This window comes from Pristiophorus japonicus, unplaced genomic scaffold (genome assembly GCF_044704955.1).
Source record: "Pristiophorus japonicus isolate sPriJap1 unplaced genomic scaffold, sPriJap1.hap1 HAP1_SCAFFOLD_2737, whole genome shotgun sequence".
Classification (NCBI taxonomy): Eukaryota; Metazoa; Chordata; class Chondrichthyes; family Pristiophoridae; genus Pristiophorus; species Pristiophorus japonicus.
The window spans coordinates 1-14321 of record NW_027252491.1 but is presented as its reverse complement, the minus strand read 5'-3'; the positions used below and the strand labels follow the sequence as shown (position 1 = coordinate 14321).

At 39.9% G+C, this 14321-nt stretch overlaps 1 protein-coding gene across 1 annotated transcript; it reads right to left on the bottom strand.

Moving 5' to 3' along the window:
- Nucleotides 1-2932: 2932 nt before the first annotated feature.
- Nucleotides 2933-12096, bottom strand: LOC139247599 (rho family-interacting cell polarization regulator 2-like; the record flags this gene model as incomplete). Its single annotated transcript, XM_070871677.1, has 5 exons — nucleotides 2933-2986; nucleotides 3813-3836; nucleotides 4557-4635; nucleotides 8277-8432; nucleotides 11970-12096. Coding segments are annotated over 5 exons (440 nt in total), but the record flags the coding sequence as incomplete, so codon positions are not given.
- Nucleotides 12097-14321: the final 2225 nt, after the last annotated feature.

Below are 14321 nucleotides of genomic sequence, written 5' to 3'. Positions count from 1 at the left end.
AGAGGTAGAGTAAAAGAGAGAAATGTGAAATTAAACCAGAAGGTGATAGTGAAGAACCATCACCATAAATGGTTAAAGTGGTTACCAAGAAGAATGGTGAAGATATGTGGTCATTGCACATATTTGGTAAAGATGTTTGATAATGGACAGGTTAGGTTTGTTCATATTGATCATATTTTACTTACCGACATGGAAGGAGTTGAAGTTGGGAATGATTCAATTATTTCTGACTCATCAGATAGTTTTGATACACCAGTAGCAAATCCTAAATCCAATGTACTGGAAACAAATTCAGGAGAGAATCAGAATGAAAGTCTGAGTCCGAATCAGGAAAACAAAGAGCCTGAAGTTAGAGTGAGTTCAAATGAAAATCAAGGAAATTCCATGGAGGAAAACCTTCCTCAGGATGAGCCTCGAATGAGTTTAGATTCGACACAATGTTTGGAAGGTTCTGTTCGAGAGCGAAGGTATCCTCTTCGAAACAGAAAACAAGTGGTAAAGTTTAATTTGTAAATATGGGAAAAAAAGTAGTTTATATCCTGTGTTATGTATAAACATGAAAGTTATGTATGATGTTTGTTATAATAACTTCTTCATTAAGGAGGGAGAAGTGTAATGTCTGTAAGCTTGTAATGTTTGTAGCGCCACATGTGGACGTATTGTGTACTGCAACTGCAGAGTTAATAATAAACAGAACCAGGCAGATTCCGGAGGCTTCCGAGAGAGCTGCTTGCCATGTAGGAAGCTGTGTGTGCTTGTGCTCTGTGAATATATCACAAGATCCATTCCCACAATTTTGAAAGACGAATGACACAAAAAGTTTATCCAGAGTACACACGAGGGGAATGAGGGGTGGGTGATAGGGAGGGAAGAAGAGAGGGGTAAACATGTAAAATCCAGATAGGCAGCAGATATCCTTGTTTACAACGGCGTATCCAAATAGAGACCAAAAGGACAGTGACCACTTTTGGAGATGAAGGCAATAAAAGCAAAACTGCAAGAGATATTTTGCCATCCAGTAGTATGAAAATTTAATGTTGTGGCAACCTTCACTTCGATAGGAAGAGCTGTCCCTGTTCTAGATATTGTCTATAGGTCATCCTACAGCAGGTGGCACATCTCCATCACAGTCTGTTTTGTGAAGCGGCTGCAGCAAAGACAGTTTCCTTTGACATGTCCAGATAGGTCACAGGTCCCAGGGTCGTGACAGGTGTGCACCAATGCCTCAGCTTATATGTACATTTGTTATCTCATGTTCCTTGTCTTAATCAGGCAATGCTTTGGAACCCTCAAAGATCCTTATCCTCCCCGTTTTGCATCGTACTATCTAACTGGCTATAGTAACCAAGAATAACGAAGCAAAGTACTGGCAGAAAAATATTCCAAATAAACCCCAAAAATGGCAGACTGTTCAGCAAACTCCTGAAAACAAAATATAATTTAAACTGTGAAAACATTGTGATCCATAGAATAATCACCCTTTAAGATGCCTAAATGAGCAGGCCAGGTCCCAGAATTACAATTTTATATGGACAAACTCAGCGCTGGGAGCAAGGGTCCCTAAAATAAAAACCACTTATTACAATACTTAGAGCCTCAAGTAAGGCCTTCCTGGCCCCACAGCTTTGCTCGAGGCGTCCTACCGATTGGTACAGACCCCAGCTTCAAAATATCACATCTAGGGTAAGTTTTGTGCTGCGGGCTTATAGTCAGCAGAACTTGGATTGAGACTGCCTGAACTCACCTTACATAGCACCCATATACCCACAAGAGGGAGGAAATTTAAACCCAGGTCCCAAAGGGGAAAAGGCAGTTTATGGTCCACTGAATCACCCACTGTCAGGAAGTTATCTTTAAAAAAATGTTTCCTACAAAAATGTTCATACATTTTGTCAGCGATATTAATAGCAGAACGTTATAATGCCACTCAAATTTCTATCATATTGTAGCCAATGGCTGCCCCAAAAAAGTGTTCTCCACCCGACCCCACCCCACCCAACAAACAGACACTGAACGCCAGCTCCTATTTTTTACCACATCCTACGTCATGGTGCTCATTGATTCAGTGGCTCTGCTGCAGCAGAGAAAACCACCTTTTGAAATGTTGTGCATTGTCGCAGACCTTATTTACCTTCCCGTCCAGGGCAGTAGCACTATACACTAAATGTAACCAGAGGCATCACTGCTGTACGATGAACTATGAGCTTTACAATTTATATTTGTAGAACAGCATAATTCAACATGTATAAATTTCCCCATTAGCAACGGTCACATTGTTCACCTGCAGACACATTGCTATGATCACAGACGATCTGGAAACAAGATCTACCAGCATACAAAGATGGGAAGATAACAGATACCATCATAAACATCAACAGAAGGTTAAAGGAGCAGTTTTGTTTTAAATGTACCCCCCATCCAGATGAGCATAAATGGTACAAATATCAATATATCACCACAGCAACAAGTTGCAACGAGGCCCGACAGTCTATAACTTTATTTTAAACAGACATGATGTGAGGACCTGTGGCGAACACGGAGACTCAGGCGGCCATCTGTAGCCACATCATAGATTCTTTGATGTACAGCAAGGCGCCGTAACAACAGTTTCAAAGGTGAAAACTTTATAAAAACACAAATCAAAACATATACATTGCAAAAACAGTACAAGACGACTTGGGATGACTATTTGGGATGTCCCTCCACTAGCCAACATCTGGAATGTCGATTAAAATATAAGGTTGTTTATAGCCATATCAAAATCACATGAAAAACTTAGTAAATGATCCAAAATCGCCAGCCAGAACTTGCATTGTAACCCTTTACTCAAAGAAAAGCCCTCAAGTACTGGTTTTACTTTGGTGCAAAACACAGTATGATGGAAATTCAGAAATGTCACTGCTAGATATTACACAACTGTGTAGTTTCTTACCTTACTAACATGAAACTCCAGTCTGCGAATAAACCGTTCAATTGACTTGATTTGCTGTTGGGGAGGAGGAGGCAAAAGTGAGAGAAAAAAAGTTAATCATAAGTCTTTTTACTGAAAGCACATTAAACAAATCTGAAATGCCTTTATGTTTAAATCAGTCCAATGTTTTATTCATATTTTCCAGTACACAAGTGCATGTAATTTACTCATAAAGCCTCAGTGCTCAGAGACAGAGTTACAGCCAGATCATTAAATATAAGAAGCTTTTCACAGAGATGCAGATTTGCAACACAATTATAGAAACCAATTCCAGACCTCTGCTGGGTGGGAAAGGTGGGAATATTCTGATAGAAAGTCTGCCTCAGAGGGGTGGGAAAAAGACGGCAAACAAGAAAGCCCAGTTAAGGCTTGTACAAGTTCGGCATTTCGCACAGCCCAATTAGAGAGCAGCACTGACAATGGAACAGGATAAGGCTGGTTATCAACAGCAAAAATTAGATGGCTTCCTTCACTGAATTCATGGTAGCTTTAGTTAATTATCAAGAATCTCCGCCCCCCCCCCCCCCCCAACTTGAGTTTTTGGATACTATTGCGAATTCATACTCAGTCACACAGTAGGCGGTCTGGGCTACAATAACAAATGGACTATGTGCAACCAGGTGACTGGGTTAAGGGGGTGGAGAACAAAGATAATACAATCTGAAAATCACAGAACTGCTCATGCAGGTCATTTATACGATTTTAGGAACAATATACACATATTCTATAAGCTGCTATCTTGGCCTATATCAAATCATCAAGGTTATTTGGAATAATCCAAAGTGTTTAGTTCTCTATGTCAACTCAAGTTAGATTGTGGAGTAATACTGAACATTTTTACCTTGTCAAGGTCATATAGAAATCCCTGAAACCAAAAAGAAACAAGAGTTACAATGTGCGCTTATATAACTAAATATGACATCCAAAAGTGGAAATAAACAAAATTCAAGATGTAAGGAAATCAGAAAACAAAAAATGAGTGTCTCAATTCTCATTTTGCTATTAATTTGAACATGAAAATGTCAGGCAAATCGCAATCTCTCAACTTGTTTGCAACTTGTTCACCTGATCTTAAAAGACAACAGGAAATTTAAAAAGTCAAGTAACCACGTATTGCCAATATTTATACCTTACACAATGAGGAGATTTAATTTATGGGACACATGCAACTGGCATTGAAAGTAAAACCAAGAACCAATCCTCCTGTACTGGGAGTCTCCTCGCCTACTACTGCATCCCAAGCTTCAAAATTAACAGAGAAACTACAGCATAACTGAAGAAATTACACTGAAATAATCCTGTTTAAATCTTTCATCAACCCAGTGTGACACACATATTACGTACGCCAGAGCAATTAAAAACTCTGATTTACAAACGGCATCAAATCCAAAAGGATCCTGCGTCTTTCTATATAATTAAATATTAAAATCGGACAATACAAAGAAAAGGTTGGAACTTCCGTACTGTGATACCATTAATGACCGGACTCGGCCCTTAACTGATCATTACTGAGTCCTACAGTACAGCATAGTCAAGCTACCAACTGTTGCACAATTTCAGGTGTTACTTAAGCAATGTTCCTTACCAGTCTGGAATTCCGTTTCATATCTTTGAGCTGAGCCGTTAAGTTATCAAGCTCCAGCTGATGAACTTGTAAGTATGCACTGTAAGGGTAAGAGAAGTAACACTTCCTTTGAGCCATCAGAACCAATGCAGCAGATACCATTTGAATAATTCAGTAATAGTGAGTGTGCGTTTGGAAATGGTTCCTTATGTTGTAAATGAGCAGAAGCAATCTCAATTTACAGGTCAGACAGAATTTATGAGCACCACTTGCTGATTTAACCTTGGTCCATCCAGATATCTTGTTAATTTGCAACATTTGGCGTCAGGTTGTAAATTTGATTTGGTTCATCAAATATCTAACTAATCCAGCAAATGTCACTTTCACTAAATACTGCTGGATTAGTGTATTAGACTGGAATTCCAAAAGCATACCTCATTACTTTTCACTTTTTCCAAAGCCACTGTGGACCATCTTTGCGATGTGTTCTTTCCCCCACTATTACTTTTACAGTTAGTAGCAAAGAAAACACAAGAACTAGTTTTGTTCCACCGTATATATATAAACCTCTGCTTTCTGATGCCGCTCTTACAAAATGTAATTAGTCTGTAAACCATTAAGTTAGTCCGAGAGTTGAGTTCAATGCAGTCTGCAACTTAGATCTGTCCATACAAGCACATCTCACGTCAGCTGAACAGTAACTGATGGGCATGGGCTATATCGACCACTATACCAGTAATGGGAGGTCATTGAGGAGGCAAGCCTGCACAGGCTGTATCGACCTCTATCCCAATAATGGGAGGTCATCTAGGAGGGAACAATTGGGATTGGGGAGTGAAGAGTAAGAAAGAATTTGGAGTCAGTTGAGCTCCTGTCTTATTTCTCTATGGGCTGGAATTTGCAATCAGGATGATGGCAAACTGGCAGTATTTGCCATCATTCTGCCTTTGAAACTGACCGCAACTTCAGGATTTGGCCCATGCAGAAATTGCAAAGTTGCGGTCTGTCAATGAGAGCTCTGAAACTGGCTGCACTGTGCCACCACCACCACCACCCCACAGATTAGATCGAAGCAGTTTTTATATGCTAAGTACCACAGCTTGAATTTCAAACCCGTTCCATTCCTGCTCTGTAATGTAAAAGCAGCTGGAGTGTATCCTAATGGAATAAAAGTTGAAGTTGACTGAAGAAAAATGTTCCAAAAGATGCTTTGTTTATACTTTGCTTTTGCGTCATTTTTAAAGTTTGGGTCCAATAAGTATTCCACGGGAATTAGTGAAATCTCGTTAAAAAAAAAACTTCAGTTCTTCCACAGTAATTGCACTGTTAAATTCCCCACTAAAAGCTGGACCTAAAGGGATTAGAAATAATGGGTTTCAATAGCGCACTGACTGCAAAAAAAAAAAGTTACGGGCTTGGAAAACTCATTTTAATTTTGTACAGTGTCAAATTTGTCCATTTTATTAAAAAATTTTATTATGAAACTTTTCAAAAAAAGGTTTTTAATTTTTTTTTTAAAGTTTGTCCATGTTTATTTCAGGTTTGCCTTTTCCCCATGTGAGAACCCCAATTTTTTTTTTGCTCTCTCTAACTATTGTTAAAAAGTTAGAATTTTAAGAGCTTACACTCTTCCTTGTTCACCGTCTGATAGAATTCTGCCAGATCTTTGTGCAGAGAGTACATCGGGGCCAACAGCAAACGCCTTCGCTTTGCTGCGGACCACATATTCCAGACCTGTAAGTTACTGGAGTCTTACAAGAGATGCAACACAAATGGTGCAAATGGTTCAGATATAGTAGGTTAAAGTTACACTAACTTCTCAAAGCCCTTGTACTGGACTACACTATATAATAAATCCCTTTAACCTCCAAAGCATTCCACAGATTTGCATCAGTTTCAGCTTGGATCAGAATGCAATTTAGCCTGCAGTCCCAGAGTGTCCTACCATTACACATCACAGAAAGGGCCATAAGTGCCCAAATTGAACATCCTGCCAACTTCTATCCTGTCACTAGCACCTCAGTGAATATAGTTTAACTTCTCATTACTAAATACCGTAACAAATCTCAGGGCAAGTCATTACTGCACCAATTGCTTCCTCCACTGATTCAAATCCAACAAAAAAGGGACTGATGTCTTCCTAATAAACAGGATGTCAAATCAAATGGCATCATGTAAATTCATGCTGAAGAATATCACAAGTTACATACTGACTAACATTCATTTGGAAAATAGATTATCCAAGCCCATTTCAGAATGCACTCGAGTTGTGTTTTCATTAGCAGAAGTCTGTGATAAATATAAGTTCGGCATATCCAAAGAAATCAGAACAGTAGGATTTTCTCAGTTACTTTCAAAAGATCAACCACCTGAAGACCACCACGCAACTATGATCCAACTGGAAAGTGGGAATTAAACCGAGCCTTGGGTGGAGCAGGCATTGGACAATTCATTTAAAATTAAAATACCTGATTATAAAACATAGCCGTGGAATACTTATTGGAGCCAAACTTACAAGAATGCAATTTTAAAAATGGCGCGAAAGCAAAGTATAAACAAAGAATCTTCTGGAATATTTTTCTTCAGTCAACTACAATCCATTAGGATAAACTCTAGCTGCTCCGTTTTCTTCCATTCCTGCTCTAATGTATGTTAGAGCAGGAATGGAACAAAAGGGTTTGAAAACTTCAAACTGTGGTATTTAGCATTATAAAAACTGCTTCGATCTAATGTTATAGGACAGATCAGTTTCCCTCCAGCCATAGTATCCAAATACCCTGCAAAATAGCTGCCATTCTATTTGGACATTACAATTTGTAATTAAAGAGGTAGGACTGCTTTAGTAAATACTGACCAGATGAATCCCAAAGTTTAACAGATATTTAGAAGTCAGCCTTTTGGATTTTTGTAACCATTGATTACATGAGAGTAAATATCTTTGACAGTGCAGGGTTGTTTACAGATGGTCTCCTTATGCAGAGAGGGAGCGAAGCAAAAAATATTTGTGTGCGCGGCTTTCTTGAAACAGACAGTAACTCGTACCCTTCGCTGTCCTGGCACAAACACTTCATTTATTTTGTGTGGTACAAAGTATTCCAGCAAGCTAAGCAATAGGTGAATGTTCAAAAAGAAAGGCATTGTCCTCAAAACACAGGTGAGTTGGAAGATCTGATTGATTAAACAGTTAACCAAAGTACTCAAATTTAAAAGAAATTGCAGTCCAGTATTTTTACTGACCTTCACTTGTAGTCCCAACTGAACTGCATTGGTAGTTCAGATTGTTTACGAACTGTCAGCAAGTTGCAGGAGCAAGGGTGGGCGATGGGATTTGTTGACATGGTAACTTGGTTAATAATTGGAAACCAAGATTACTGCTACTCTTTCCTGGAGAGGTGGGGAAACTAGCACATGTGATATACTGAAAATGAGCGAAGGAGTTTAAAAGTTTTTCAAGCTCCAGTGTTTATTACTTCAGCTGTTACTGGTCACATCTGCTGGATGCAACGCAAACCACTCACTCAGAAAAAAAACAAAATGTGACCACCAACCTTCCATAAGGTCACTGAGACAACAAAAAACTACCTACTGGGTCACAAAAGGCATCTTTGCTGATCAGAAATGAAATTTACAAATCCAAGCAGTCTCATTTTTATAAATGTCCCATAAGCAAATGTTTCAATTCTTGTGACAGTCGCATTCTTTCAACAACAATCATTCACAGAGAACAAGAGAACTCCTTACTTTAGGCCCTTTTTCAAAGCTTCATAAACCTCATCCAGCCGTTCAGGCTGAGGGTTCTTGGGTGGGAGCGATTTATGGGAAATGTTGAACATTTTGCCAGCTCGAGAGACGGTTTTCCGTTGTGTTGTTGGGGTGCTGAACACCTTTAGTTTCCTGCTAGATGAGAATTCACAATGTCAATTAAAGAATTAGCAACTTTCAACAGCACAACTGTGACCCACTATCGCCAGCAGAAACAACAACACATTTGTCACCAAAATGATCACAATGGGTTTGAAATTTCTCAAAGAAAATCATGGCAACTCCTGGTTATCTCTCCAACAGCCCAGTATTAAAACTTAGGGGTACGCAACTGTGAAATTGTTAGGTAGATAATTACAGAAAATACCAGACACTCTGTGGAATGTCAGTAAAAACAACTACAATGTCTCAGTACAGAAACAAAAACAGAAAATGTTGGAAACATACAGCCAGCACCTGTGGAGAGAAAAGACAATTTGGGCCCTTCATCAGAACTGATGTGGACACTTGAGTGCAGCTGACATTAAGCCGCATCTAGATATTAAGCCACTAAATCCCTCTCTGCAGTTGGTATACCTGCTGATTCTCACCAATCTGCCTCAATTTCCCCAAACTTACTAAAATGCCTGTCCATCATTCAGTCGTCAGGTTAGCTGAAGGGCACATGTTTGAAACATCACCACCTGCCTTTTCTTCTTCCAGATATTACTTACTTACTGCATATTTCCAGCATTTTCTGTTTTTATTTCAGATTTCCAGCATTTGCAGTCCTTCCTTTTTATTTCCCGATTGTGGTACAGGTACTGTTTTGCTCAACATATACAATCTTTGATATGGATAATTATTCATTCGTGTTCACTCTAAATACCTTCCTGCAACAAATGAAACACCCCCGCCCCCCCCCCCCCCCCCAAAATCCACCAAAAACAACACATCCAGACCAGCTTTCTTTTAAGTTTTTCCTCTTCGAGTCAGTTTGTGGACGGAGATTCAGAGGGCCGGAAGGTTTGATGGACTAGTAAATGACCAAGGAGAATTGTAGTTAACTCACTTACATCCAAAATTCTGCAACCTTTTAAGCCACGGAATTGGTTTACTCCCAGATTCTGGATATATTTGGGCACGAATGCGGAGGAAACTCCAGGCCGTAATTTTATTCAAATCCACAGCTAGACCCAAGTAATAGTTCAAAAGAGAAGAGTATCTGCTAGGGTTCCTGATCATAATATAGTGATTTCAATGGAAAGGGAGTATGTATGTTCCTACATTACAACAGCGACTACAGTCAAAAAGTACTTCAAGATGTCCGGTGGTCATAAAAGGCGCGATATAAATCCACGCCTTTCTTTCTTCTTTCTATGTGGCTGGCAGTGAGGAATATTCTGGGCTTGGCTGCAATGCCTTAGAAATGAGTAACCTGCCGAGAGTCCAGGCTCGCATGATGAATGCCAAGGTACCAGAAGGCTGACGGTGCCCGTGGAATTGTAGACTAGCAAGAGTTAATGGGGGTGAAATAGGTCGTCGGCAAAAGCACGAAACAGACGATAAATAAACGGGTAGGAGGAAATCGGCAGCACGTTTCATTTTGCTGGGTGTGTAATTAGTAGGGAAAAAAAAATCAGGCACGATGTATAACGAGCTGTCGATTCACTAGCACCCTTATCACGCTTAGCCAAAGACCAATTTCAGCCCCAATGTCTCCCCGGAAAACACAAGTGAATGAGGATGGAAAGATTCAAAGCATATTCAATCTTTTCAGAAACACAATTGTACTTTGGGCATAACACCAACTGGATGGGAAAACCCTCAATCTGGGCTTATTTTTGGTGTTTATTACACATTCAAGGCGAGAGGAAAATGGTGAAAAAACATCCTCGTGTGGAAGTGCATCCTTGGTCCTTGGGTTAAACGTGGTGACTGCAGTTAACTTTATTACTTTTATTGGGCCACCAAGGTCATTTCACAACACAATGAAAATTAGACCTCAGCGACTGCTGCAAAAACTCGAAGTCACAAAGCAGGTTTTATGTGGATGCAAAAAGAACCTTTCCTGCACTGCATTCTCCATGTAGCAAGTCAAAATTAGCTTTCCAGGAGTACACTGTGCTAGAAAGTGCCAGTACAATTCAGTGATTGCCTTAGAGATGCAACTCACTGCCTGTTTAGCCTCTACATTTTCATTCTGACATGACACTTTCACTAATGGTTAATCATATCCTCTTCTGCTTTTGGACCTTTGTTAATGACCATCCACATTTCATTAATCTATCCAGACAGGCTGATTGTGCCTGAAGTGTTTCGCCAATAAACAAATAACACAGCTGGATAGACGACAGTCATTGCGTCATTCAGGTAAATCAGCAGATCTGCTCCCGGAATTGATGAACCCGACAAGTCCATACTTGTTACGACATTTTCTCTCCACTGCAGGGTAGCCAAAACAGTCTGTTCAGATATAGCTTAATTTACCTTTACAATACTAATTAACATTTGGACGATCAAGCTTCTCCAATCTAGCAACCCTGGATTTATGTGTTTGTCTCACTCCTGTGGTGTGACTTGGGACATTTTAATACGTTAAAAGCGCTATATAAATACAAGTTGTTGTTGTACAAGTTGTTGTTGGATAGTTACTTGAACTGTGTTTTTGGTTTTCTACAGCACACAGCTCAAATAATCATCCAGGGAAACCAGAAATTCCAACCGCACAAAAAAAAACAGCAAAATGTTTCTACATCTCCCCAACCCCTCCTGACAGTGGTGACTGATGCTAATTTATAATTCCACAGGCATCAGAAGCCCTATGGGACCTCATTCAAACAGCCACTGGCTCAATGGTAGCACTCTCGCCTCTGAGTCAGTAGGTTATGGGTTCAAGTCCGCTCCAGAGACTTGAGAACATAATTCAGCTGACACCTCAATGCAGTACTGAGGGAATACTGCACTGTTGGAGGTGCCGTCTTTCAGATGAGACATTAAATTGAGGCCCCGACTGACCTCCCAAGTGGACATAAAACACCAAACGGAACTATTTCAAAGAAGAGCAGGGGAGTTCTCTCGGTGTCCTGTCAAACTGATTATCTGGTCAATATCTCATTGCTGTTTGTGGGATCTTCCTATGTGCAAATTGTCTGCCACATTACAACAGTGGCTACACTTCCAAAAAAAAGTACTGCATTTTATTGGCTGTAAAAAAAAAAACTTTGGGACATCCTGAGGTCATGAATGGCGCTTTATAAATGCAATTCTCTTTCTTTCACTCTGCAAGGTTTCAGCCCAGACAATGGCTGTTCCTCACAGGTCTGGTCTACTGTGTGGGGAAGAGGGGGGGTCGGGGGGTGGGGGCAGGAAATAGAAGGGAAGAGAGTAAGTCTTTCAAAGCCAAGAGGTTATTGGATAGAGATCAGCAGCAGCACTGCCTGGCACTTTGCCACTCCTGTTGCCATCCCAGCGGAGATCAGCTAACTCCGAACAGACATGGGATCTTCCTGGCCTCCTTGGCTCAGGACCATAGTGGGACAGTGTATTTACATACAGAGTCTTCAGAGGATTGCAAATCTCAAGTTTTTAATCAATTCTCGACATTATATTTAAAAAATTGAAATGTCGCAATTCTGGCTCAGTGGGGAAAATGGTCCTTTAAGCCTCCAAGGACTTGGATAAGTCACTAACCTGAATGTTTTGTCCTGCGGTGAATTGACTCCAGCAAAAGATTGACTCCTAGTAATTCCAGTTAAGAAAATGCGGCGCACAGGCCGCACGGACAGCGACATTGTGAACGGTATCCTGGCTGGGAGCCCTGTGGAAAAGAGAAAAGGCACGGATGAACTACTGTCCTATAATACATAGACACACACAAATGTATGCTTATAAGCTAAAAATGTGATTCTAATTGCAAACACTTCAGTATGTCAAATGTTTGTGAAAAAGGCAGTAATTTCATGCTGTTATTTTCCTCATGTAGACATTTACAAATATCTTTCAGTCTGCACAATTCCCTCACCAACGCAACAGTTAAACTCTAACTGATCTCAGGCAGTGTTTACTTACAGCAATTAGACTTTGCACCACAGCTTGAACACATCTCTGTCTTATCAGTAGAACAATGCTCACTTTACCCATTTCCAGCAGTTCTGCACTAGCTTAAGTTCCAATGGTTTATATTATTTCAGTGTAGTCAGAATGAGTTGCATTACTTTAAACTAAAGACATAAGTATATTAGCTAATGTATCTATGCTCCTCAAAAAAAATCAATGGCTAGGTTGGGTGACCAGGTCTTGGCAGCTAATGCCGTCTCTAAATCAAATATTGTAAACTGCCTTCAACAATGCACTATGCCCAATTGAAGGCCACCCAAATAGTCATCCTGGGAGAAAGATCAATTGATTAATCACAAACTGGGATTCTTAAGGAGAAAGTATTTCACAAACTGGTACAACGTGCCAAATATGGGAGAAATTAATTCCGACGGAAGCTGATTCAACTCCTAAATACAGGTTACTGGACACAACTTATTGGTGAGTATTTTATCTCTTGGCACAAGCATCTTTGTACATGTTCAGGAGGTCTGTACCAGCAGGAAACACGCCATAGCTAATTTTGTAATTATTTTAAACAAATAATTTCACCACTATTGGGAGATCTCCTCCAGTAACATTTATGGAACAAGAAGAATCCCCCGCCCCCTCTCCAATATTTGATCTTTATATCTGGAACGTCTTACTCCACCCCTTCCCTCAACACTTGTTACTTCTATGCAAAATCTCTCATCTTAAAAAAAAAGAGATTTATGAACAATCTGATTTCTGTCTATAATCAATCACATTTTATCAACTGAGCCAGAAGAAACACAGAAATAAAGGCAACAAATATAAAATGCAACAGTATTTCTTACTGCAGCACAGTCCGCAAGACAGACTCTGTCCACGCTTAAAGATCCCGCCGTTTAGTTCCTCAAAACAATGTCCTGCTGCCGGCTTCCCTTCAGTCCGAGCTACCACCTCAGGTGACAGTTATAAAATATGAAAACTGATCAGCAGATCTTTACATGACTTTGTGACAACTGAATGGGCTCTTCACCGAGTTTCCTGTGTTATTCTGGTCAGGACTATTCGACAATTGTCCTAATGTAGTGAAGAGAGAAGTTTCAATGAAGCAAGGCCACTGGGAATCTTCCAGTCTCAAATGTCAACTCTAGCAGAGTACCCAGAGGGCTCCACGGCTGCCTCCTGGAGCCGACAGTGGAAAATTCCCAATGCAACCCAAAGCAGAACAGGAGGGGACCCAAGAGACAAATGAAAGCAATGATACAAAAAGTGCTTATAAGCTTACATCAAAATCCCCATAATCTACCATTTAATAAGCTGCAGAATGGTAGGTGGAAAAATATTCTTGCTTTATTTGCAATTTTATTAGGTTTCAGATCTCAACACCCTGTCATTTTAAGTCTTTCCAGTTAACCTACTAACCTTTTAAACATATCTCCCATTTCACAAGTTGAGATCCACCATTTTGATTTATTAGCAAGTGGAAGTGTTGGTCTTTGACATTAAGATGCCAGACTGCCTGGCTGCCCTTTTCCCTGCCAATATATTTTGAGATTTAGTTTGCAAGTCCATTCCACACAACGTGAAGGGCTTAGAACAGAATCCCTTGCTTTTCTATGGCTCATTGAATGGAGAAGAGGAATTCAGAGTCCTGTTCCCAATCACTATTCAGCAATCCTACTGGAAGTGTCTGTATGTAGACAGAATTCTCTTTCAAAAGATGTGTGTGAGATTAATTGCCACTTACAATATCAAGATTAAGACAAAAAAATAACAATTATATTTGAAGGAAAAGGGTAGCCAAGGGTAATGTGGGCCTTTTAAAAGCAGATGGGGTAATATTACAAATAAAAATAAGGAAATTGCAGACTTGCTGAATAATTACTTTATGCTAGTCTTCACTGTAAAGGAAGAAAAGAAAGAAAAACTTGGATTTATATAGCGCCTTTCACGACCACAGGATGTCTCAAAGCGCTT